This window comes from Hippocampus bargibanti, linkage group LG08, assembly GCF_051943395.1.
Source record: "Hippocampus bargibanti isolate YZ-2025 linkage group LG08, ASM5194339v1, whole genome shotgun sequence".
In the NCBI taxonomy this organism is placed as follows: Eukaryota; Metazoa; Chordata; class Actinopteri; order Syngnathiformes; family Syngnathidae; genus Hippocampus; species Hippocampus bargibanti.
This window is the reverse complement of record NC_142741.1, coordinates 3,529,495-3,557,399: the sequence shown is the minus strand read 5'-3', so window position 1 is coordinate 3,557,399 and position 27,905 is coordinate 3,529,495. Positions and strand designations below refer to the sequence as shown.

Genomic DNA, 27,905 nt, shown 5'->3' with positions numbered 1-27,905 from the left:
AGTGCTTAAAATTGAATGACTGTCTGTGGGAGGAAAAAGCAGTTGGGGTAATGGATGGATGACATCGGGCTTCCAATGTTGGTTGAAAAACCGATCCTGTGACTTTAAAGTGACCTTGAGAGTTTTGAAAGGCGCTTAGAAATGAAATGTATTATTATTATTATTATTATTATTAATCACGTGTGGTCCATCGGCCAGTATTTTGATTGACTTGGCGCCTCGTCCAATGGCACCTCTCGGTTTAGTATCCCGCCCCCTCGAAGGACCCCCAATGGGGGAACGCGACAATGGTTGAGTCCACAGTTTGTGGAGAAAAAGGCTCGGGATGTTTGCTAGCCGCTAAACGAAGCTCATTCCCGGTATTTCTTCGTACGTCACGACCGGACGAGCGGAACTAGTACGGAGGAGGCGCAGCTCACCTTCCCCGAGCATCAGGTCCTTGCTTCGGCTTTGATGGCGACGCCGAGCTGATCCCCGGAGCCTCGCTTCGCGCCCACCGGGTGGCTGGCGGAGGAGGCGGTGATGTTTCTCTGCCCACCGACGCCTCCCTGGCTCCTCCTCGGCGGCGCAGGTGTCGGCCGGTTTGAACCGAAACAGGCGCCATCACCGTCGGGGATGTCCCACTCGACGCCGCCGATGTCGACTCGTCTACGGGGAGCAGCGACGCTCCCCCCGGGAGCTTCTTAATTGGGCCCGATGATGTGGAGCCGAATCCACCTGGAGCTAATGTTGCCCTGCGTCGTGGGCTAACGTCCAGTGTGACTCAAATGATTGATTTTTTTTTGGGTGGCACAGTTGAAATACATTTTTAGGAGGATTATCCCTTTTTGGAATGGATGATTGGCAGCTAAAGTTTGACGTTTGGATTTACTGCAAGTAAAAAAAAGTGGCCGCCACTCCAGCGATGCGCTTTTAGTTGAGTTTTTTCCACCATGTCCCGAGCCAACAGGTTAATTTATATATTTTTTAATAAAGCAGTCTGTATCATTTTATTGATTGAATATTTTTTTTGTAAATTTTAAAAAATAATTTCTGTAATTTCCTAATTTTGAACAATGAAATAATTGTCTATTATTTTCTATGTATCTTATTTTCTAATATTGAATTTTTGTTTTGTAATTAAAAAATATTTCCATTAAAAATGCATGTAGATTTCAACCCAAAATCTTTTTTTTTTGTTTTGATACTTGTACAGTTTTTCTGTAATACTAAACGTTACATTATATTTTTAAATAATTTCCATATTTTTCAAAATATTCTTCTAAAATTCCCATATTTTTTTTGTCATTTTTTTAAAACGATTTCCCCCATCTATTTCCATATATGTACATTTTGTAAGCATTTGGTAATTTTTTTTCTCAAAATATATATATGTTGACTTTTCCTTAACTTATTTACACCAAGTGTGTTCATATGAACACAGATACATTTATTTTAAAAAAATAAAATCAAATCAAAACAGAGTATCAAATAGGTTCAAATGGAGTATATCATTGATAATACATTACATTTTAAGCGCCTTTCAAAGCTCTCAAGCACAATTTACAGTCACAGACAAGCATGTTATAAATAAAATACAATCACAAAATAGAATAGAATAAATAAAATACGATTATAAATTGAAACGAGAGAGCTCCATAGAAAATTCTATTTTAAATAAGTGGCTTTTGAGATGGGATTACGAATGTTGGAAGTGAGTTCCAGAGTTTGGGGGCAGAGCAGCTGAAAGCTCTGTCCCCCATCGTGCTGAGATGGGGTGGGGGCACACAGAGGTGGAGGGAGTTAGAGGATCTGAGGGAACGAGAGGTAATAGAAATTTGAAGGTCAGATATGTATGGAGCTATTAGTGGTCTGGCTGGCTGGCTAGCTATCTAGCTAATTATCTATTAGCTAGCTAGCTTTCTATCTACAGTATTTTAGTTACTTCCAGGTTGAGTGAATGCTGCCGCGTGTGGCTGCCTCTGCTCATCCACAGAAAAACTTATCCAGTGACTGTAAAGTGACCTTGAGAGTTTTGAAAGGCGCTTCTAAATGAAATGTATAGAAATAGCTATTTTTCTATCTATTTGAGTTACTTCCGGGTTGAGTTAACGCTAGCGTACGTGGCTGCCGCTGCTCATCCACAGAAAAACTTATCCAGTGACTGTAAAGCGACCTTGAGAGTTTTGAAAGGCGCTTAGAAATGAAATGTATTATTATTATTATTAGCTAGCTATTAGCTAGCTATTAGCTATCTATTAGCGGTCTAGCTGGCTGGCTCGCTAAATAGCTATCTATTAGCGGTCTAGGTGGCTGGCTAGCTATCTAGATAGCTATCTATTAGCGGGCTAGCTATCCAGCGAGCTATCTATTAGTGGTCTGGCTGGCTTGCTAGTTATCTAGCTAACTATCTATTAGCTAACTAGCTTTCTATCTACAGTATTTGAAGAGAGTTTTGAAAGGCGCTTAGAAATGAAATGTATTATTATTATTATTATTATTCCAATTTCAGTATTTAATATGTGATGTTTTCGCAACAGCGTGAGCCCACCCTGCGGCGGTCCGGCCCCCCCGCGGGGCGGCGCGGAGCATCGGTCAGCCTGGGGTGAGTCGGACCCGGCGGCGAACGGGTGCGCGTACCTGACCCGAAGACCCAACATCCACTGGCGGGATGACGAGGACCCCCTGGAGCGCCGCCGGGCGGGACCTCCCGATCACGTGACCACCACGGTGAGCCGGGTCAGCTTCCGCTCCCGCTCGGCGTGGCAGGATCGCGCCGAAGAGGTCCGGGCCAAGACGGTCCAACCGGGGGACGGCCAGGGGGAGGATGCCAGGTTCTCTGCGCTGGCGCTCTGGTCCGGAGTGGCGCACGTTTTCAGCTCCAAGAAGTTCCAATCGGAGAACCTGGAACGTCTGTATCAGCGCTACTTTTTCCGGCTTAACCAGAGCAGCCTGACCATGTTGATGGCGGTTCTGGTTGTGGTTTTTGCCGTCATGTTGCTCTTCCACTGCTTGTCTGGCAACCAGCCCAGCGTGGCCTCGGTGGTGGTTTTCTCCGCCGCCACTTTTCTGACCTTGGCGCTGATGGCCTTTTGCAACCGGAGCGCTTTCCGCCAGGACCACGTGTGGGTGGTGTGCTACGCGCTGATCCTGCTGGTGCTGCTGGTGCAGGTCGTCGGGGTGCTGTCGGTGCGACCCCGAGATGCTTCTGAAGGCATCTGGTGGACCGTCTTCTTCATCCACGTGGTTTACACGTTGCTCCCCGTCCGCATGCGAGCCGCCGTGCTCACCGGACTGTTGCTGTCCGCCGTGCACGTCGCTCTGTCGTGGATGCAGAACAACATGGACGCCTTTCTATGGAAACAGGTATAATTTCTTTTTTTTTTTTTTTTTTGCTTCTAAATTTATGATTTTTTTTCCAGCTCATTTTTTATTCAATAAACAAAACAAAAACAAAAAAATAACTACAGTGAGACCTCAACTTACAAACACCTCAACTTACAAACACCTCAACTTACAAACACCTTAACTTACAAACTTTTCGTCTTACAAACGTCAAATTTCAGAACATTAAACCTTATAATAAGCACTATTTTCATAATACACACCCACCACGGCTGGCGGAGTGATCTTCGGCGGAAGCACACGACCGAACAGCACCACAGGTTAAGTTACCAACAGTCCTTATGGAAGGTGACTCTCCTTTCATAAGCCATCAACGACCATCAAAAAGGTCAATAAAACTTTATTTTACAGCACAGTTTATTTCTTTAATTACAGTCCTCATGTAATGCGCCTCTCTTTCCAAACAGCAATTCCCTTTGACCTCCAACGCCATTCCATCAAGCCATAAATGACCATCACAAATGTAAATAAAGTGACTTTATGATACAATGCAGTGTATTTCTTTCATTACAATACAATAGCACATTTATTATACATAGAATAAGGTGTTTTGTGTGTACTTTTAAGGCTTATTTAGTTGAAAAGTATATTTTATGGAAACCCGGGAACGGATTATTCTCATTTTAATGGCTTCCTATGGAATTTTTTTTTTGAGATGCACACTTTTAGCCTTACACACTCTGTCTTGGAACCAATTAAGTTCGTAAGTTGAGGTCTCACTGTATCCGCAAATCCAATAAACATTCGCCGCTTTGTGTTTTGATACCGTTTGAGATTTCTCGGCAACTAAAACACGTGAACTGTCCGTGACAAAGAGTCTATAAAAGGATACAATTTCCTTTTTCCCACAAGAGTATGTGTACATTTCTGACAAAAATCCGATCAATTATCTACGAAATGACGTCAGAAAGCGAGTTGCTAATGGACATGAGCTGAGGAGGTCCTCAGAGAGGACGGGAATTATTAACCATACGTGTGGCGCTCTAAAAATATGGAATTTGGGTTTAATGGCGAGTCAGTAAAATTTGGTGTGATACTACGGGAAATAATAATAATAATACAACTAATAATAATAATAATACATTTCATTTATTAGGCGCCTTTCAAAACTCTCAAGGTCACTTTACAGTCACAGGATCAGTTTCTTTGTGGGTGAGGAGCGGCAGCCACAAGCGCCAGCGTTCACTCAACCCGGAAGTAACTCAAATAGATAGAAAGCTAGCTAGCTAGCTAGCCAATCGATAGCCAACAGATACCTAGCCAGAAAGCCAGCCAGCTAGATAGTGAATAGAGAGCTAGCTAGATAGCCAACTGGTCAATCGATAGCCAATAGATACCTAGCTAGATAGCCAGCCAGCTAGATAGTGAATAGAGAGCTAGCTAGATAGCTAACTAGCCAGCCAGATAGCTAGCTATCCAGCCAGAGCCTTTTGTTTCTTTGTGTATTCTAATTATGTTGATTTGATTTTTTATTTGTACATGTAGGAGTGTCTGCTGCGGTCGGTGCTTCCCGACACCTTTCACTCAACCCGGAAGTAACTCAAATAGATAGAAATCTAGCTAGCTAGCTAGCCAATCGATAGCCAACAGATACCTAGCTAGATAGCCAGCCAGCTAGATAGTGAATAGATAACTAGCTAGATAGCTAGCCAGCCAGATAGCTAGCTAGCCAGCCAGAACTAATAGATAGCAAATAGCTAGCAAATGATACTACTACTACTACTACTACTACTACGAGTACTACGAGTACTACTATTACTACTACTACTACTAATAATAATAATCCATTTCATTGATAAGCGCCTTTCAAAACTCTCAAGGTAACTTTACAGTCACAGGATCAGTTTTTCTGTGGGTGAGCAGCGGCAGCCACAGGCGCCAGCGTTCACTCAACCCGAAAATAACTCAAATAGATAGAAAGCTAGCTAGCTAGCCAATCGATAACCAACATACCTAGCTAGATAGCCAGCCAGCTAGATAGTGAATAGCCAGCCAGCTAGATAGTGAATAGCTAGCAAGCTAACTAGCTAGCCAGCCAGAGCTAATAGATAACAAATAGCTAGCAAATGATAATACTAATAATAATAATAAAAATATTTTTTTCTATTTTGTGTAGTTTGAAGGCTTATTTAGTATAAAATTACGTTTTATGGGGACCTGGAAACGGATTATTCACATTTGAATGGTTTCCTATGGGAAATTAATGTTTGGAATACTATTTGAGTGTCTTCTGGGTTCAGTGAACGTTTGCGCATGTGGCTGCCACTGCTCACCTGCAGAAAAACAGATCCTGCGACTAAAGTAACCTTGTGAGTTTTGAAAGGCATTTAGAAATGAAATGTATTATTATTATTATTATTATTATTATTATTATTATTTTGAAAGGCGCTAATCATGTGCGTGCCCTTTTTGATCGATCCTCTTGTTTTGAACACCTCTCACCACGCGGCCCAGTGAGCGCATGACCCGCATTAGCTCCCCGATGGGGCCGCAATGCGCACACTGTGCGGCTATCGCTACAAATACAAAGCGCAAAACCCCATCGGACAAAGTCATACATTGTTTCCATCCCATAAAAAGGCAACCTAAAAATCTTTTCTTGATGGAATGCTCATTTAGAGTGTGACTGTCAATGTGTGTGCTAGCGTTAAATGTTGAAAGAAGCGGCGCTTTGTTTGACGGCGACGCTGCACGTGGGTCACGGTAATCATGTGTTTGAGCCTCCTAATAAGCGCGGATGAAAAAGAGATTGTGGATTTACAACAGTCATTGAGATTACGCACGGTTTTAAGAAATTCTTTTTGAAAATATGAAATGACCATTTATATCGATCTGTGTAGTTTGAAGTCTTATTTAATATAAAATTATGTTTTATTGGGGCCTGGGAAGGGATTATTGTCATTTGAATGGTTTCCTATGGGAAATTAATGTTTGGAAGCCACAAGCATTTGATCGATGAATCGATCCATCTATCGATCATCATTATATAATAATAATAATAATAATAATAATTATTATTATGATCATTATCATTATTATCATAATAATAATAATAATAATAATAATAATAATTATTATTATTATTATCATCATCATTATCATCATCATTATTATCATCATTATTATTATCATCATTATTATTATTATCATTATCATCATTATTATTATTATTGTCATCATCATCATTATTATTATTATTATTATTATGATGATGATGATTATTATTATTATTATTGTTGTTATTATCATTATTATTATCATCATTATTATTATCATTATCGTCATTATTATCATCATTATATAATAATAATAATAATAATCATAATAATTATTATTATTATTATCATTATTATTATCATCATTATAATAATAATTATAATAATAATAATAATTATTATGATGATGATGATGATGATGATTATTATTGTTATTATTATTGTTATTATCATTATTATTATCATCATTATTATTATCATTATCGTCATTATTATCATCATTATATAATAATAATAATAATAATAATAATAATAATAATAATAATAATTATTATTATTATTATTATCATTATCATTATTATTATCATCATTATAATAATAATAATAATAATTATTATTATTATTATTATTATTATTTTGTACCGCTGCCCCATTTCAAGCTCAGATAACTCCAAACCAATATAACTTAGGAATTAACTCTTTTCTGATGGAAAAACAGAGATTCTAAAGTTTCTTAAGCTGAATTGAAAGTTTATTCAGTCCGAGACCGTCTGGCATTGAATAAGTTAAAATGGTGGCAGTGCTGCACCGACTCCCATTGGACACCAATTACAATGCGAGTGCTCAATTTCGAATATGGCCACACCCCCTACAATGAGTGGGTGTGCACACTTATGCAACCACCTTTTTTTTTTTACAGATAGCGGAAACAGAAGCGAACGCGTTGGTATGTTTGCTTTGTGGAAGGATAAACGGCGTTGTTGTTCTCCCGTGTAGCAAAAGTGGACACGGAAGAATGTCCAAAGAACGTTATTGATTATCGATACATTCTTGTGTGCTGACACGAGTGGATGTGAAAAGATCTGTTGTTTGCCCCGATGCCATTTTTTAACCAGACAATGTCATTCGAGCATACCTCAAAATTCTGTGAATACATTTTTAATACAGTGATACTTTGGCTTACGAACTTAATTGGTTCCCAGACAGAGTGTGTAAGGCGAAAAGTGTGTATCCCAAAAAATAATTTCCCATAGGAAACCATTAAAATGAGAATGATCCGTTCCCAGGTCCCCATCAAACATAATTTTCTACTTTTCTAAGCCTTAAAGCTACACAAAATATACCTTATTTTATGTATAATAAATGTGCTGTGGTATTATTATCAAAGAAATAAACTGTACTGTATAATAAAGTCGTTTTATTTACCTTTGTGATGGTCGTTGATCGAATGCAGTTTCATCAGCATTAAACACTCGATGAGGAACGGAGCCTTCTTCTTTCACCATCTTGAGGAATGATCCCTTGTAGGTGCTTTCTCTTACATAATTTTACCTTGTTCCTCATCAATTGTGTTCTGTTTAGCTGGGTTCGCAGCTTTTTGCATCAAGTGTACAGATGGCTTGTGCGAGTTATTTGTGGAGCTTGAATGATGGGAATTTTAACCTTGCAGTCTACACTCTGCCTTTGAACTATCAAAGTTGAAACGAGTCCAAATGTCACTGTTTTCTATCCATTTTCTCACTCTTTTTCTGTCATCTGCCTGTCTCGTTCATGTTTAAACCACCACCCCTCACTGCTGCGTTCTCGACCAATCATGTGGCTTTAACCGAAGACTGGGGGCGGGGAATAGAGGACAAAAACAAGCGGGCTGCCATTTTCTTGTTAGGAGAACCGGCTCGTTCACGAATGACACATCACTCATTGTGGCGCTTTGTGTGCATCCCGAAAAATAGTCTGTATGCCAAGGTAAAATGTTCATAAATTTAACATTTGTAAACCGAAAAGTTTGTAAGCCAAGGGGTTCGTAAACCGAGGTATCACTGTATGTCCGAACGTATTTAATACATATTTTTTTTTTTTTTTTGCGCATTACAGTTGGTGTCCAACGTGCTGATATTCTCCTGTACCAACATCGTGGGCGTGTGTACACATTACCCGGCCGAAGGTTCTCAGAGGCAAGCCTTTCGGGAGACGCGGGAATGCATCCAAGCCCGCCTGCACTCGCAGCGGGAAAACCAGCAGCAGGTGAAAAACATTCCCGCAATTATTTAGGGATTATTTTGAACACGCCGCCGTCGTTCAAACCCGCCTTGGACACGAGGTCAACCTGGCCCGGAAATGTCGTTTTATAACAATAATAATAATCATAATAATCCATTTCATTTGTAAGCGCCTTTCAAAACTCCCAAGGTCGCTTTACAGTCACAGGATATGTTTTTCTGTAGGTAAGCAGCGGCAGCCACATGCGCCAGCGTTCACTCAACCCGGAAGTAACTCAAATAGATAGAAAGCTAGCTGGCTAATAGATAGCTAGATAGCTAGTTGTGTTAAGTTCATTTTGTCTCATTGTCTGTTACAAATTAGCTAGTTATTTAGCCAGTAGATAGCTTGCTAGATAGCTATATAGCTAATAGCGAGCTAGCTATTGTTTCATACACATTAAACAGTGTGAAGATGCTTATATTAATGTGTTTTTCTTTATTATTTTTGGGGGCTGGCAGGGGGACTATAATTTGCATTTAATTTCTAAGCGCCTTTCAAAACTCTCAAGGTCACTTTACAGTCACTCAACCCGGAAGTAACTCAAATAGATAGAAAGCTAGCTAGCTAGCCCGCCAACCGATAGCCAACAGATACTTAGCTAGATAGCCAGCAAGCTAGATAGTGAATAGATAGCTAGCTAGCCAACCAGAGCTAATAGATAGCAAATAGATAGCAAATGATAATAATACTAATAATACTATTTATACTAATAATATTAATAATACTAATACTACTACTACTAATAATAATAATAATAATAATAATAATAATAATAATACATATCATTTATAAGCGCCATCGTTCAAACCCGGCTTGGACACGAGGTCAACGTGGCCCGGAAATGTCTTTTTATCATAATAATAATCCATTTCATTTCTAAGCGCCTTTCAAAACTCTCAAGGTCACTTTACAGTCACGGGATGTTTTTTTTTTGTGGGTGAGCAGCGGCAGCCAGATGCACCAGCGTTCACTCAACCTGCAAGTAACTCAAATAGATAGAAAGCTAGCTAGCCAATCGATAGCCAACAGATACCTAGCTAGATAGCCAGCTAGCTAGATAGTGAATAGATAGCAAGCTAGCTAGCTAGCTATCCAGCCAGATAGCTAGCTAGTCAGCCAGATTGTTTTGTTTCTTTGTGTATTATAATGATTATGTTGATTAGATTTTCTTGTACCTGCAGGAGCGTCTGCTGCTGTCGGTGCTTCCCCGCCACGTCGCCATGGAGATGAAGGCGGATATCAATGCCAAGCAGGAGGACATGATGTTTCATAAAATCTACATCCAGAAGCACGACAACGTCAGGTATCACATAATGCAAAAGAAACGACAAACAAATTGACCCGTTGATGTAAATTTTGTAACTACTAGCAAAGTATTCAAGAATGTTTCCGGTTAACATTTAGCTAGCTTGCGAGCAACCTCTGCTAATGGGTTGTGACAGCGTCGGTTGGGGGTAACTTGGCGAATTGGGCCGGCTAATTGTCGGCAACAGGAAGCTGAGAGATGCCTCCTGTCGCTCCTGTTGGCTAACAACCGCTTTTAGCGTGTTAGCGCATGACCGCGTTTGGAGCGTTGATGTTAGGCCTAGAGGGAGAGGGAGTGAGAGAGAGAGCGATAGGGAAGTAAAGTAAAGTATACACAGTAAAGTCTCGTTATATCGATATTGGTTATATCGATAGTACTGCTTATTACGATACTATTTCTATGAACTCAAGGAGAAAATTTACATGCCCGCAGGATCGGATATATCGATAGTCCCGGTTATATCGATATTATTTCAGACTCCCGAGAATATCGACATAACGAGACTTTACTGTATTTTTATCCGACTTACGACCAACTCGACTTACGACCACCCGTACTTTTTACGACCACGACCTCCACATCCATTATATACCCATGTCATTTAGCCTCCGAGTCTCTATTCAACATTTTGAATGGATTTCGACTTACGACCATTTCGACTTACGACCGTTTGGTCGGAACGGAACTCGGTCGTAAATCGGATGTTACCTGTATATATATATATATATATATATACATATATATATTATATATATATATATATATATATATAACCATATATATATATATATAATGTGTTTTTCATGTATATCTATGTGTACTGTAAGCTCTCAGTCGTGCAGGAGTGGTCCATCGATGAAAAGGTTTCTTCAGGCGTCATCTGTACTTTTTTGAAGGTGTCGGCCGTTTCGTTTCTCATCCAAGAGGCTTCGTCAGTGAACTCGCAGCAAACATTTTTGTTAGCTGACGAAGCTTTTCGGATGACAACCGAAACGTCCGACTCCTTCAAAGAAGTATAGATGACGGCTTGAAGAAACATTTTCCTCGATTTTTATGTATATAAAATGTTGTATTCATTTTTTTTTTCGTAGCATCTTGTTCGCCGACATCGAAGGCTTCACAAGTTTGGCGTCCCAGTGCACGGCTCAAGAACTGGTCATGACGCTGAACGAGCTCTTTGCTCGCTTCGACAAGTTGGCAGCAGTAAGTACGCCATACGCACTGTGATCGCGTACTCAGCGCTGCAATATTGACGCGCACGGCGCTGATGTGTCTTTAGGAGAATCACTGCCTGCGCATCAAGATTCTCGGGGATTGCTATTACTGCGTGTCGGGCCTTCCCGAGGCCCGCGCTGACCACGCCCACTGCTGCGTTGAGATGGGCCTGGACATGATCGAAGCCATCTCGTAAGACGATGGCGCGCCGGGAGCTAAAAACGTAGCTGACAGAATCGTCCAATCAGAACGCTGTCATGATAGATGGATCGATAGCTAGCTAGATAGCTAGGTAGATAGCCGGGTAGCTAGGTACTTAGGTAGATAGGTAGCTATGTAGATAGCTAGATAGCTAGGTAGCTAGATAGGTAGATAACTAGGTAGCTAGGTAGATAGCTATATAGCTAGGTAGCTATGTAGATAGCTCGGTAGCTAGGTAGATAGCTCGGTAGCTAGGTAGATAGCTCGGTAGGGATGTAGATAGCTATGTAGATAGCTAGGTAGCTAGCTAAGTAGATAACTAGGTAGATAGGTAGCTATGAAGATAGCGAGGTAGCTATGTAGATAGCTAGCTATCTACCTACGTTGCTAGGCAGGTAGCTAGCTAGGTAGATGGATAGCTAGGTAGATAGGTAGATATGTAGATATCTATGTATCTAGCTAGGTAGATAGCTAGGTGGCTATGTAGATAGCTAGCTATGTATCTAGCTAGGTAGATAGCTATCTACCTAAGCTATCTACCTACGTAGCTAGGTAGGTAGCTAGCTATGTAGCTCGGTAGATAGCTAGGTAGATAACTAGCTAGGTAGATGGATAGCTCGGTGGATAGCGAGGTAGATAGCTAGGTAGATATGTAGAAAGCTATGTAGATAGCTAGGTAGCTATGTAGATAGCTAGCTATCTACCTGCGCTATCTACCTATGTAGCTAGGTAGGTAGCTAGCTATGTAGCTCGGTACATAGCTAGGTAGATGGATAGCTAGGTAGATAGGTAGCTAGACAACTAGACAGATAGCTAGCTAGCTAGGTAGATAGTGGCGACTGTACAGTTTTCGGCCACTAGGGGGCGTCCTCACAGGCTACCCACTGTTGTGTTATTTCACCCCCCGCCCCCACCACCAAGGCTGGTCCGGGAGGTGACGGGGGTCAACGTGAACATGCGAGTGGGCATCCACAGCGGGCGCGTCCACTGCGGCGTTCTGGGATTAAGAAAATGGCAGTTTGACGTCTGGTCCAACGACGTCACGCTCGCTAACCAGATGGAGGCCGGTGGAAAAGCGGGGTAGGGAAAAATTGAATTTGATTGGTCGGCGGAATTGAATTTGATTGGTCGGGATTGATGATTACATCATCAATCTGATTTTTTTTTTTTGGATTGAAATACGTCAACTGTCACGTCAGGCGCATCCACATCACCAGGGCCACACTCAACTATTTGAATGGCGACTACGACGTGGAAGCCGGAGCGGGAGGCGAGAGGAACGCTTACCTCAAGAGGAACCGCATCGAGACCTTTCTCATCGTCGGATGCAGCCAGAAGAGGGTAAACAGAGCCTTCATCCCGTCCGTTGTCCGTTGTTGTTTCGATTGCGCAAAAAAAAACGCAAATCCTGTCACGTCCCCCCCCCAAAAAAAAAGACATGAGACGTCAATACAATACAATACAATACAATACAATACAATACAATACAGTGACACCTCGGTTTACGAACCCCTTGGCTTGTGAACTTTTCGGTTTACGAACGTTAAATTTATGAACATTTTACCTTGGCATACGAACTATTTTTTGGGATACACACGGAGCGCCACAATGAGTGATGTGTCATTCGCGAACGAGTCTGTTCTCCTAACAAGAAAATGGTAGCTGGCTTGTTTTGGTCCTCTATTCCCCGCCCCCCGTCGTCGGTTAAAGCCACGTGATTGGTCAAGAACGCAGCAGTGATGGGAGGTGACAAAATGGATAGAAAATAGTGAAATTTGGACTTGTTTCAACTTTGATAGTTCAAAGGCAGAGTGTAGACTGCAAGGTTAAAATTCCCATCAATCAGGCTCTACAAATAACCCGCACAAGCCATCTGTACACTTGATGCAAAAAGCTATCAACCCAGCTAAACAGAACACAATTGATGAGGAACTAGGTAAAATTATCGCAGAGAAAGCACCTCCAAGGGATCATTCCTCAAGATGGTGATGAAAGAAGAAGGCTACGTTCCTCATCAAGTGTTTAATGCGAATGAAACCGGCCACTCCATTCCATCAAGCTATCAACAACCATCACAAAGGTCAATAAAACGACTTTATTACACAGTACAGTTTATTTCTTTAATTACAATACCATAGCACATTTATTACACATAAAATAAGGTATATTTTGTGTAGTTTTAAGGATTAGAAAGTAGAAAATTATGTTTTATGGGGACCTGGGAATGAATTATTCTCATTTTAATGGTTTCCTATGGGAAATTAATTTTTGGGATACACACCTTTCGCCTTACACACTCTGTCTGGGAACCAATTAAGTTCCTAAGCCAAGGTATCACTGTACAATACAATACGCAAAGGGAGGCTCTCTATGGTCATTATTTATTATTATTATTATGATTATTATTTGACATAAAAAAACGAGTGTGTTTTTTTTCACCAATGTCAGAAAGAAGAGAAGGCGGTAATCGCCAAAATGAATTGTCACCGGACGAACTCGGTGACTCACAACAGCAGCCATTGGACGGACAGACCTTTCTACAACCACCTGGCCAATAACAACCAGATCTCCAAGGAGATGAAGAGGATGGTAAGGCGCCATTTTCTTTTTCAACGCTTGATGTTGTCATGGCGATACGGACAAAATGACAGTTAGGATGGCGGAAAAAAATTTCATTGGCACCGCCCTTCCTATTCTTGATTACTTGCACTCTGGGAAACCAAGACAAAGGCAGGGGAAAAAAAAATCCAACTGGACCCTCCGCACCCTGCTCACCACCTTTTCCAGCGTGTTCTACCGAAGACAAATTCCCTGTGTGTTCTACACACTTGGCCAATAAAGATGATTCTGATTCTGATATTTAGCATTTCTAAATTGGAGGATTCTGTATTTTTTTGGAACGAGAGTATGTGCTAAGCTAAGGAACACAGACGCCAATTTCACTCCTGGCTTGACTAATGAACCAAAGCAACACAATTGACTTTGTGTTGATGTGCTAAATTGATCGCTGCACGCTACCATGGCAACAGTCAGTCGGTAACCGACCCAGTTGGGATGTTTTTGCACGTGATGTGGCATTCACTAATTGGATGCAGATAAAAAAAATAAAAAAAAATAAATAAATCACACGTGCGCTACTACCTTCCTCATCCTGGTCATTGAACCCCATCTTTAAAAAAAAAATTGCATTAAGCGTACTTCAATCCGTCACGTCTTTTTCCTGGAATAACGTCGCTTCATGTATATCCTCTCCAGTACACGGCCGTGACTTTTTCACACCATCATGCAGTTTTCATGATTTCGTATCTCTTTGTTTTGCATCGTAGGGCTTTGAAGACCCAAAGGACAAGTGAGTTGTGAAATTATTTTCATACTTCTATCTATCTAGCTATCCAGATAGCTAGCTTGCTATTCCGCTATATTTCTATCTATCCAGCTAGCTAGCTTACGATCCAGCTATCTTCCTATTCAAATCGCTCCCCAGCTATCTAGCTAGCTTACTATCTAGATATATATCTAGTTAGCTTGCTATCTATCTGTCTAGTTAGCTAACTTGCTATCTATATGTCTAGTTAGCTAGCTTGCTACCTATCTAGCTTGCTATACATTTCTCTCTAGTTTGCTAGCTTGCTATTTATCTATCTAGTTAGCTAGCTTGCTATCTATCTAGTTTGCTTGCTATCTATCTGTCTAGTTAGCCAGCTTGCTATCTATCTAGCTTGCTATATATTTCTCTTTTGTTAGCTAGGTTGCTATCTATCTATCTGATTAGCTAGCTTGCTATCTATATAGCTTGCTATCTATCTGCCTAGTTAGCTAGCTTGCTATCTATCTGTCTAGTTAGCTAGCTTGCTGTTTATATAGCATGCTATATATTTCTATCTATTTAGCTAGCTTGCTATCTATCCAGCTTGCTATATATTTCTTTTGTTAGCTAGGTTGCTATCTATCTATCTGATTAGCTAGCTTGCTATCTATCTAGCTTGCTATCTATCTGTCTAGTTAGCTAGCTTGCTATCTATCTAGCTTGCCATCTATCTGTCTAGTTAGCTAGCTTGCTGTCTATATAGCATGCTATATATTTCTCTCTATTTAGCTAGCTTGCAATCAATCTATCTGGTTAGCTAGCGTACTATCTATCTGTCTAGTTAGCTAGCTTGCTATCTGTCTAGTTAGCTAGCTTGCTGTCTCTCTCGCTTGCTATATATTTCTCTCTAGTGAGCTAGCTTGCTATCTATCTATCTGATTAGCTAGCGTGCTATCCATCTGTCTAGTTAGCTAGCTAGCTTGCTATCCATCTATCTTGCTTTCTATCGAGCCATCTATCCATCCATCCGACACTGGGGGAGTTCTTTTGATCTCCACCGTTAGCTGGTGGTTGCTATTTCCTGTCTTCCTGTTGCTAAGGAAACCCTCCATGCACACCAGCGAGACGCCTACACCACATAATACTTGAAAGCGGACACCCGGACAGGGGGTGAGGGTGGTATTTGCCTGTGGTACAAGTGGATCATAAAAAAAAAGATGTGGCAAAGAACGAAATTGCAGCAGTTAAAAATAAAGAAACAATCCGTATGATGTTCAGGAACATCAAGTAAATGTGACATTTCTCTTTTTTTGGGGGGGATTGCTGTTCAGACACGCGCAAGAGCACATGAACCCCGAGGACGAAGTGGACGAGTTCTTGGGCCGAGCCATCGATGCACGTAGCATCGACCGCCTGAGGTCCGAACACGTCAGGAAGTTCCTGCTCACCTTTAGGGAGGCCGACCTGGAGAGCAAGGTTCTGCGCTGGTCTTCCTCCTCCTTGACACCGATGATCATAACGTAAATATGATTTTTCATATTTGCGTGGCAGTACTCCAGACAGGTGGACTCCCGCTTCGGAGCGTACGTGGCGTGCGCCTCTCTGGTCTTCCTCTTCATCTGCAGCATACACGTCGTCGTCGTGCCTCCGTGAGTTCACTACACATGCAAGAACATTTACATGTCAATACAAGTAACATCTGATTTACGACAGAGTTCCGTTCTGACCAAACGGTCGTAAGTTGAAATGGTCGTAAGTTGAAATCCGTTTCAAAATGTTGAATAGAGACTCGGAGGCAAAGTGACTCACAAACTCCCCCTCTTAAAATGTTAAAAATAGGGTCTGGGGGTCGTAAGTACAGGTGGTCGTAAGTCGAGCCGGTTGTAAGTCGGATGTTACCTGTATCTATATATATATTTTTTTTTTAGATGAAGTGAAGCACTTGATTGCGAAACATTGTGATCTGGCAAGGAAATTGAAATCGCTAAGCTACATTGAAAATACAGTAAAGTCTTGTTATATCGATGTCGGTTATATCGATAGTACTGCTTATTACGATACTACAGTAAAGTCTCGTTATATCGATATCGGTTATATCGATAGTACTGCTTATTACGATACTATTTCTATGAACGCAACAAGAAAATTTACATGCCGCATGATCGGATATATCGATAGTGCGGTTATATCAATATTTTTTCCGACTCCCGAGAATATCGATATAACGAGACTTTACTGTATGTTCTCTGGCATTGATTGATGTGTTCAGGTGCAGTCGTTTAAAGGACAACCGACACCTCCGGACAAGTTGCGTCCATAATTTGTAAAATGACTTCAAATGACTTTTACTGAGCGTATTTTACAAAGATTCCACCGCATATAGCTATATTTTAGGTTTTTTTTTTAAGACTCGTGCTGAATATTCAGGAAGTCTTGTTTTCGAGTTAGTGACGATTCCCTAAGTGACGTCACGGAGGGAACGCCCCTGACCGAGAAAGCAACACACAATGCATTTTGGGTACTTTTTTTGGTCTGAAAACACCGTGTTGATCACGAAATTAGAAGGTGAAGTACATAAAAGTACATAAATAATGCGATGGTGAATGGTTGCGTGTTGCACCAAGACTACTATTTGATACTAGTTGAAACGAATTCCAAGCAGACAAATCAGCCCATTTCCAATGTTTTTTCCCCTTCCATAATCATTTGCTTTTTGTCCGTGTTTGCGCTTTGTTCCAGCTTCAGCTGTTGTTAAAGCGCTATATTAATCAATGTATGTATTGTATTTTGTACATCTGCCCCCATTTCAAGCTCAGATAACTCCAGACCAACATAACTTAGGAATTAACTATTTTTTCACTGGATTGAATATTTATGCAGTCTTAAAACTCAAAATTCTGTGGGTCCTGCAATTTGAGTGACAATGACAAAAACCCTGGCACTGGATTGGACACATCACAAGGATTTACTTCATTTGTTAGGTCAAGTATATGTAAATAACTAAACGCCACCATTCAAATGACGTCCCAGTTCTGGTTTTGCAGCTCGGGCGTGATGAGGGGCCTCTTCACATGCTGCCTGATCCTCCTGGTGGCGCTGGTGTTCGTATCCAGCGTGTACTGCTGCTACGGGGTGAGTCGCCGCATGTAATTACAGTGATACCTTGGCTTACGAACTTAATTGGTTCCCAGACAGAGTGTGTAAGGCGAAAAGTGTGTATCCCAAAAATTAATTTCCTATAGTAAACCATTAAAACGAAAATAATCCATTCCCAGGTCCCCATAAACCGTAATTTTCTACTTTCTAATTTGCTAAGCCTTAAAACTACACAAAATATACATTATTTTATGTATAATAAATGTGCTATGGTTTTATAATTAAAGAAATAAACTGCCTTCTTTCACCATCTTGATGAATGATCCCTTGTAAGTGCTTTCTCTGCGATAATTTTACCTTGTTCCTCAATTGTGTTCTCTTTAGCTGGGTTGATAGCTTTTTGCATCAAGTGTACAGATGGCTTCTGCGAGTTAATTGTGGAGCCTGATTGATGGGAATTTTAACCTTGCAGTCGACACTCTGCCTTTGAATTCTCAAAGTTGAAATGAGTCCAAATGTCACTGTTTTCTATCCATTTTGTCATTCTCTCTCTGTCGTCTGCCTGTCTATTTTATGTTTAAACCACCTCCCCTCACTGCTGCGTTTGTGACCAATCACGTGGCTTTAACTGACGACTGGGGGGGGGAATAGAGGACTAAAAAAAATGTCGGCCGCCATTTTCTTTTTGGGAGAATGGCTTCACTCTCTTTCTGTCTGTAAACCCCCCCCCCCCCCCCATCACTGCTGCGTTTTTGACCAATCACGTGGCTTTAACCGACGACTGGGGGCGGAAAATAGAGGACAAAAACAAGTGGGCTGCCATTTTCTGCAAACGACATATCACTCATTGTGGCGGCTTGTGTCTATCCCGAAAAATAGTTTGTATGCCAAGGTAAAATGTTCATAAATTTAACGTTCGTAAACTGAAAAGTTCGTAAGCCAAAGGGTTCGTAAACAGAGGTATCACTGTATTTGGTCCTAAAATGTGAATAACTGCCCGGGGGGGTGGGCGGGTTTAGGTCTTCCCAGCGGCCCTCCAAACCATTTCCAGGAGGATCGTTCAATCGCGACTCAATAGCACCCTGGTGGGCGTGGTCACCATCCTAGTGGTCTTCCTGTCAGCCTTCGCCAACATCGTGAGTGGCGTGAATTTGACGTTGGCGCTTGGCTACTGCCCCCCCCCCAAACCCTCACTTGAGCTTTTGAAAGCCTCTTTCCTCAGTTCAGCTGCAGCGGGCGCGACCTTCGTGGCTGTATCGGGGCGGAGCTTAATATCAGCCGGGATGCGGTGGACGCTTGCCACGCCCAGTTACTTAACTACAGCTTGAATGCACAGACGGGACCATGCGGGGACCAAGCGCCCTTTTGTGGATTTCCCGAGGTACACCAGAAAGTAGTACATATTTCTGTTTAAAAAAAAAGTTGTCGTTACGATGCATTCAAGTGCAGTCGTAAAAAAAAGTTGATGTGTTTTCATCACATTTTTTTTAACTCATTCACAATATTTTACATTAAAAAAAAACTTGCATTCAATTGTGGGATCAATCGCCTTCAACTCATTCACTACAATATGATGTGCAAAAATGTGTCCATTCCAGTGCCAGGGTTTTTGTCATTGTCACTCAAATTCCATAGACCCACAGAATATTGAGTTTTAGGACTGCATCAACATTCAATACAGAGTTAAAACCCTTAGACTCTCTTCTTTCATCAGAAAAAAAAAGAGTTAATTCCCAAGTTATATGGGTCTGGAGTTATCTGAGCTTGAAATGGGGGCAGCTGTACAAAATATCATACAATACATACATATTGACTCATATAGCGCTTTAACCACAGTCTCAGAAAACTTAGACTCTCTTCTTTCATCAGGAAAAAAAAGACTTAATTCCTAAGTTATATGGGTCTGGAGTTATCCGAGCTTGAATTGGGGGCGGCTGTACAAAATACAACGCAATACATACATATTTGTTTATATAGCGCTTTAACAGCTGAAGCTGGACGAAAGCTCAAAAATGGAAAAAAGGGAAATGCTGCCCCCTTGTGGAAAAAAAAAAACATTGCCAGAGGGCTGACCAGCGCTTTATCTGCACTCCCCGGCAAGAAAAACCAAAACCCGAAAAATTAGGGAATGGCGCTCCATGTCATATTTTCAATTCCCGAATCAATTCGGAAATGGCCTTGAATGAGTTAACATTGGTGAGAAAAAAAAATAGATCCATGTATGTTTGTATTTTGTTTTAAACGACTGCTTACCAGTGCTTTATCGGCACCCAAAAAAAAAAAAACCAACAAATTCGTGAATGCCGCTCGCTGTCCTATTTTCAATTCCCCAATAAATTTGCGAATGGCAGTGAATGAGTTAAATGTGAGGCGTTCAATGACATTCACGATTGCGAGGCGTTCAATGGCAGCGTTAAAAAGGCTTCCTTTTGTGTGTGTGTGTGTCCCTCAGTACTTTTCATGGTGCGTGGTGCTGAGCCTGCTAGCGTGCTCGGTGTTCCTTCAGGCGCACAGCCTGGGCAAACTTATGCTCATGCTGTCAATGGAGCTGCTCTACCTTCTAGTTGTGCAGCTGCCGAGGGGCGTTCTCCTCGACAACCGGGACCTCCTCGCCGTGGCCAACGCCGCGTGAGTTCTCTGTGATAAAAAAAAAATAAAATAAATCGGTGACAAGGATATCTAACATTGGCCTAAAAGGAAGTCTATATGTTGACTCGTGACGTCCTTGGTTGTTGAAATGAAGCTTTTCAATTCACGTCAACATTGTTCGTGAACTAGCCAAATGCTGCAAGATAGGGTTAAATCGGGACATTAGAATGACGCTCTTCAACATGTCTTTGCGCTATGATGGCAGCAAAGCGCTAATTTTGTCTAAATGACAATCGTCAATTTAACTAGGAAGCTAACTAGGTAGCTAGGTAGATAGCTAGGTAGATGGCTAGGTAGATAGCTAGGTAGCTAGGTAGGTAGCTAGCTCGGTAGCTAGATAGCTATGTAGTTAGGTAACTAGCTAACTTTCTATCTACTTCAGTTACTTCCGGTTTGAGTGAACGCTGGCGCGTGGGGCTGCCGCTGCTCACACGCAGAAAAACGTATAATGACTGTAAAGTGACCTTGCGAGTTTTGAAAGGTGCTTATAAAGGAAATGTATTATTATTATTATTATCTATGAGCTATCTATTAGCTAGCTGTTCGCTATCTATCAGCTAGCTAGCTTTCTATCTATTTGAAGTACTTCCGGGTTGAGTGAATGCTGGCGTGTGTGGCTTCCGCTGCTCACTCACACAAAAATTTATCCTGTGACTCCTAAAGTGACCTTGAGAGTTACTTAGCTATCTATTAGCTGTCTATTAGCTGGCTAGCTTTCTATCTGAGTTACTTCCGGGTTATGTAAAGGCCTAGATAGCTATCTGTTAGCTATCTATGAGCTAGCTATTTCAGGTACTTCCGGTTCCATGAGAGTTTTGAAAGGCGCTTGCTTTCTAGTTATTTAGCTATTAGCTGTCTATTAGCTATCTGAGTTACTTCCGGGTTGTGTGAAGGCCTAGATTAGCTATCTGTTAGCTATCTGTTAGATAGCTAGCTTTCTATCCGAGTTACTTAGCTATCTATTAGCTAGCTAGCTTTCTATCTGAGAGGTATGTATGTGTTTGTGTAGAAGAAGCACTGACCTTTTTTGTTCTCTTTTGTTCCTTTCAGCGGGCACGTGAACGGAACCAGGTGAGATCATCAACATCGTTTTCCTTTTCCTGAAACATAGAACTAAAATCATGTTTGTGTGTGCGTCTATCCCCCCCGCAGCTGCGTGTCCGAGTCAAAGGTGCCTCTGAAGATCATGACACCCGTGGTCATCACCGTTTTCGTGCTGGCGCTCTACCTTCACGCCCAGCAGGTGGAATCGACCGCCAGACTCGACTTCCTGTGGAAGCTGCAGGTCAGCTCACGCCGACTGACACGTGAAAATGTCCGCGCGCAGTTGCGTGCATGTAAAATGGAAGTTCCTGAAAGTGTAAATAAGATACTTCATGTGGTGCGTTCAGGTGAAATAGGATGTTCTTGTTTTCATATGTAATGTAGTTGTGTATTGAAGCACACACATTCTCAATGACTTGTTATCGTATTGGAGTGGATTGGATTTGCCTTTATTATTATATACAGGTAATATCCGAGTTACGACTGGCGCGAGTTACGACCACCCCTACTTACGACCACGACCGCTAGTCCTTTTTCTTTTTAATTCTACGCCTGGCACCGCAACGCGCAAGCAGCCGGCAACGTGTACTACAATTTTGGCCAGCCAGCATGTCACACACTTGCACAGCAATGCGTGACTACACTCAATACAGTAGTTATACAGTGCAGATACAGTCTCGGCAACCAGCAACTGTGTAGTAATGTACTTTTACAGGTACAGGTACGAGCAAGCTGGCTATTCACTATCTAGCTGGCTGGCTATCTAGCTAGGTATCGATTGGCTAGCTAGCTAGCTTTCTATCTATTTGAGTTACATCCGGGTTGAGTGAACGCTGGCGTGTGTGGCTTATTATAAATGAACTGTACAGTAAACAGTTTTGTATACATTACAGGTAGTTATACAGTAATAAAAATCGATAATACGAAATATAAAATGATAAAAATGACACTAAAAGTTATAACATGTATAAATGAACTGTAAGCAGTTTGGTAAATAATAGTATTCAATAGAAAACGTCGCTTAAAAACAACAGATTGACATCCTATACTATCCTGTCATGTAAAGGTCGGCCATTTTGAATGGATTTCAACTTACGACCGTTTTGTCAGAGCCCGGTCGTAATCCGGATGTTACCAGTACAGTAGTTTGAGTTGCCCATCACGTGTGATTTTTGTGCGCAGGCAACGGAGGAAAAGGAGGAAATGGAGGAGCTCCAAGCGTACAACCGCCGCCTGCTGCACAACATCCTCCCTAAGGACGTGGCGGTGCACTTTTTACAGCGCGAGCGCCGCAACGACGAGCTCTACTACCAGTCGTGCGAGTGCGTGGCCGTCATGTTCGCTTCCATCAGCAACTTTTCCGAATTCTACGTGGAGCTGGAGGGAAACAACGAAGGCGTCGAATGCCTCCGGCTCCTGAATGAGATCATCGCCGATTTTGACGAGGTGACGAAATGACGATCCGATGATAATAATAATACATTTCATTTATAAGATAGCTAATAGATAGTTAACAGATAGCTAGCTCTGCCTTCACTCAACCCGGAAGTAACTGCAATAGAAAGCTAGCTAATGGACAGCTAATAAGTAACTCGGATACAAAGATAGCTAGCTAAAAATAGCTAAAAGATAGCTAGCTAGGCCTTCACTCAACACGGAAGTAACTTGGATAGAAAGCTAGCTAATCGATAGCTAACAGATAGCTAGCTAGGCCTTCACTCAACACGGAAGTAACTCAGATAGAAAGCTAGCTAGCTAATAGACAGCTAATAGATAGCTAAGTAACTCTGATAGAAAGATAGCTAGCTAATAGATAGCAAACAGATCGCTAGCTAGGCCTTCACTCAACCTAGACGTAACTCAGATAGAAAGCTAGATAGCTAATAGATAGCTAAGTAACTCGGATAGAAAGCTAGCTAATAGATAGCTAACAGATAGCTAGCGAGGCCTTCACTCAACACGGAAGTAACTTGGATAGAAAGCTAGCTAATCGATAGCTAACAGATAGCTAGCTAGGCCTTCACTCAACCCGGAAGTAACTGAGATAGAAAGCTAGCTAGCTAATAGCCAGCTAATAAATAGCTAAGTAACTCAGATAGAAAGATAGCTAGCTAATAGATAGCAAACAGATCGCTAGCTAGGCCTTCACTCAACCTAGACGTAACTCAGATAGAAAGCTAGATAGCTAATAGATAGCTAAGTAACTCGGATAGAAAGCTAGCTAATAGATAGCTAACAGATAGCTAGCTACGCCTTCACTCAACACGGAAGTAACTTGGATAGAAAGCTAGCTAATCGATAGCTAACAGATAGCTAGCTAGGCCTTCACTCAACCCGGAAGTAACTGAGATAGAAAGCTAGCTAGCTAATAGACAGATAATAAATAGCTAAGTAACTCGGATAGAAAGATAGCTAGCTAATAGATAGCAAACAGATCGCTAGCTAGGCCTTCACTCAACCTAGACGTAACTCAGATAGAAAGCTAGATAGCGAATAGATAGCTAAGTAACTCGGATAGAAAGCTAGCTAATAGATAGCTAACAGATAGCTAGCTAGGCCTTCACTCAACCTACACGTAACTCAGATAGAAAGCTAGATAGCTAATAGATAGCTAAGTAACTCGGATAGAAAGCTAGCTAATAGATAGCTAACAGATAGCTAGCTAGGCCTTCACTCAACACGGAAGTAACTTGGATAGAAAGCTAGCTAATCGATAGCTAACAGATAGCTAGCTAGGCCTTCACTCAACCCGGAAGTAACTGAGATAGAAAGCTAGCTAGCTAATAGACAGCTAATAAATAGCTAAGTAACTCGGATAGAAAGAAAGCTAGCTAACAGATAGCTAGCTAGGCCTTCACTCAACCCGAAAGTAACTCTGATAGAAAGCTAGCTAGCTAATAGATCGCTAACAGATGATTACTTTAATAATCAATACGAACATATTGACAGATCATCAGCGAAGACAACTTCCGGCAATTGGAGAAGATCAAGACCATCGGCTCGACGTACATGGCGGCGTCGGGCCTGAATGCGTGCACGTACGACAAGGCGGGCCGCTCGCATATCCGCGCCCTGGCCGACTACGCCATGCGCCTCATGGAACAGATGAAGTACATCAACGAGCACTCCTTCAACAACTTCAAAATGAAAATTGGTAAGGATTTACGTGCGCCCGCAATCTCTCGAAAACTGTGAAGGATGGCTCACACACATTGACATCTACACTATATTAGCGAGCCAGCTAGCTATTAGTTATCTGTTAGCTAGCTAGCTAACTTGATCTACTACTACTACTAAGATCTACTTGATCTTGAGTTATTCCCGGTTTAACGGGGTCACCGTTGCTGGCTACCTAGCTAGCTATCTATTAGCTGTCTGTCTAGCTAGCTAGCTAGCTATTAGTTATCTATTAGCTAGCTAGCTAACTTGATCTATTTGAGTTATTCCTGGTTGAACCGAGTCACCATTGCTGGCTACCTACCTAGCTGTCTATTTGCTATCTATTAGCTGTCTAACTAACTAGCTAGATAGCTAGCTATTAGTTATCTATTAGCTAGCTAGCTAACTTGATATATAGCTAGCTATTAGTTATCTATTAGCTAGCTAACTTGATGTATTTGAGTTATTCCTGGTTGAACAGGGTCGCTGTTGCTGGCTACCTAGCTAGCTATCTATTAGCTGTCTAACTAGCTAGCTAGCTATGTATTAGCTAGCTAGCTAACTTGATCTATCTGAGTTATTCCCGGTTGAACGAGGTCACTGTTGCTGGCTACATAGCTGGCTATCTATTAGCCGTTTAGCTAGTTAGCTATTAGTTATCTATTAGCTAGCTAGCTAACTTGATCTATTTGAGTTATTCCCGGTTGAACCGAGTCACCATTGCTGGCTACCTACCTAGCTGTCTATTTGCTATCTATTAGCTGTCTAACTAACTAGCTAGATAGCTAGCTATTAGTTATCTATTAGCTAGCTAGCTAACTTGATATATAGCTAGCTATTAGTTATCTATTAGCTAGCTAACTTGATGTATTTGAGTTATTCCTGGTTGAACAGGGTCGCTGTTGCTGGCTACCTAGCTAGCTATCTATTAGCTGTCTAACTAGCTAGCTGGCTATGTATTAGCTAGCTAGCTAACTTGATCTGAGTTATTCCCGGTTGAACGAGGTCACTGTTGCTGGCTACATAGCTGGCTATCTATTAGCCGTTTAGCTAGTTAGCTATTAGTTATCTATTAGCTAGCTAGTTAACTTCATCTATTTGAGTTATTCCCGGTTGAACCGAGTCACCATTGCTGGCTACCTACCTAGCTAGTATCTATTTGCTATCTATTAGCCGTCTAAGTAACTAACTAGCTAGCTAGATAGCTATTAGTTATCTATTAGCTAGCTAGCTAACTTGATATATAGCTAGTTAGCTATTAGTTATCTATTAGCTGGCTAACTTGATCGATTTGAGTTATTCCCGGTTGAACAGGGTCGCTGTTGCTGGCTACCTAGCTAGCTATCTATTAGCTGTCTAACTAGCTAGCTATCCTGTGACTGTAAAGTGACCTTGAGAGTTTTGAAAGGCGCTGATAAATGAAATGTATTATTATTATTATTATTATTATTATTATTATTATTATTATTACTCCCCCCTTTTATTTGGGCTTTGTTAGGTCTCAACATGGGCCCCGTGGTGGCCGGCGTGATCGGTGCTCGGAAGCCTCAATACGACATTTGGGGCAACACGGTCAACGTGGCGAGCCGCATGGACAGCACCGGCGTGCCCGAGAAGATACAGGTGCAGTTGTAGCATGCACCAGATGAATCTCAGGGATTGCATTTCGACAAAAAGTAATACTTTAAATGTGGAAATGAGCTGAAATATCTGAGCTTGAAATGGGGACGGATGTACAAAATACAAAACATACATTGATTTATATAGCTCATTAACAACAGCTGAAGCTGTAAAAAAAAGCGCTAACATGGACAAAAGGTAAATGCTGCCTCCTCGTGGAAGAGAAAAAGCACTTCCAGAGGTTTGCCTGAAACTTTATCGGCACCCCCCGTAAGAAAAAAAAAAAACAAATTCGGGAATGGCACTCAACATCACTTTTCAATTCCCGAATAAAAACTTGCGAATGGTCGTAAATGAGTGACAAAAATTACCTTAAAGTAGTCAAAATGGCGTCTACTTGAATCTATGCGTTAAAGCTAATCTGTTAAATAATACATGTTATTCCTTTTGCCCATTCGATTCAGCGTAAGAAAACTTGCGTGTGTCTGCTTTCATCAGAAAAAATTCCTAAATTATATGGATCTGGAGTTATCTGAGCTTGAAATGGGGGCAGATGTACAAAATACAATACAAAACATATTGGTTTACTTAGCGCTTTAACAGCGAAAGCTGAAACAAAGAGCTAACATGGACAAAAGGCAAATGCTGCCCTCTCGTGAAAGGGGAAAAACATTGGCAGAGGTCCGTCCAGCGCTTTATCGGACAAAAGTAGTGCTTTTGTGCCTGGTTTCTAGACTAACTTTTGTTTTTTTAATGGAAGCACAATGGCACCTAATCTGAAATAAAGGTGGTGTATGTACATCAATCAAAAATGGCGTCTGTAGATACCCTGTGGGTGCATCACATGCTAAGCTTAGTCTTGCTAACTCGTATACTCGCTATCTAGTTAGCTACCTAGCTATCTATATATTTGCTATGTAGCTCACTATCTGGCTATCTAGCTATCTATCTGCTATCTTGCTATCTATCTCGCTGACTGCTATCTAGCTGGCTAGCTAGCTGCTATCGAGCTGGGTCCACTGGCTATCTATTAGTTATAGCTAGCTATAAGCTATCTATTAGCCAGCTTTCTATCTATTTGAGTTACTTCCGGGTTGAGTGAAAGCTGGCGCGTATTGCTGCCGCTGCTCACCCGCAGAAAACCTGATCCTGTGACTGTAAAGTGACCTTGAGAGTTTTGAAAGGCGCTTAGAAATGAAATTTATTATTATTATTATTATTATACTGTTCTCCCAGGTGACTGCCGACTTGTACCAGGTTCTAAACTCCTACAATTACTCGCTGGAGTACCGAGGTGTGGTGACGGTGAAGGGCAAAGGTGACATGATGACCTACTTCCTCAACAGTGGACCGTCCCACGGCAGTCAAAGGCACCTTGGACCTTCAATGGGCCACTCTGGAAGAAGTTCAACTTGATTGACAGGATGTTGAAGTCAATCACCACACACATCCCGCCTTCCAGGAACTCATGTGGACAGAGAGAAGAAGTTAAGACCAAAGAAGCAAATCAAAGCTCATTTCCAATGAGCCAAAGTCCGACGTCTTCTGAGCTTCTGAACGCAACGTGAGCGTTCCTTTACCTGTTCCTCACTTGGAAGGGAAAAAAAAAAAAAAAAATCCACGATGTCAGCAACAGATGCTTTTATAACTTTTGGAACACCAAATT

The 27,905-nt window shown here is 41.4% G+C and overlaps 1 protein-coding gene and 1 long non-coding RNA gene across 2 annotated transcripts; one reads left to right on the top strand and one right to left on the bottom strand.

Annotated features, from left to right (window-relative positions):
• The first annotated feature begins 279 nt into the window (after positions 1-279).
• On the top strand, positions 280-27,905 carry adcy5 (adenylate cyclase 5). Its single transcript, XM_089002223.1, has 22 exons — positions 280-949; positions 2,520-3,345; positions 8,475-8,624; positions 9,824-9,945; positions 11,040-11,151; positions 11,228-11,355; positions 12,286-12,444; positions 12,564-12,705; positions 13,813-13,953; positions 14,691-14,713; positions 16,003-16,147; positions 16,223-16,320; positions 17,716-17,803; positions 18,787-18,903; positions 18,990-19,148; positions 20,220-20,395; positions 21,467-21,487; positions 21,569-21,701; positions 22,643-22,906; positions 24,410-24,614; positions 26,118-26,242; positions 27,476-27,905. The coding sequence occupies exons 1-22, from the start codon at positions 933-935 to the stop codon at positions 27,653-27,655; spliced, it is 3,531 nt and encodes a 1,176-aa protein (XP_088858349.1). The 5' UTR covers positions 280-932; the 3' UTR covers positions 27,656-27,905.
• Positions 3,195-20,406, bottom strand: LOC148894337 (uncharacterized). Its single transcript, XR_016115725.1, has 5 exons — positions 20,325-20,406; positions 16,120-16,329; positions 12,652-12,772; positions 9,818-9,918; positions 3,195-3,333 (listed from the first exon to the last, which is right to left on the bottom strand). It is a non-coding gene; the product is annotated as an uncharacterized LOC148894337 (long non-coding RNA).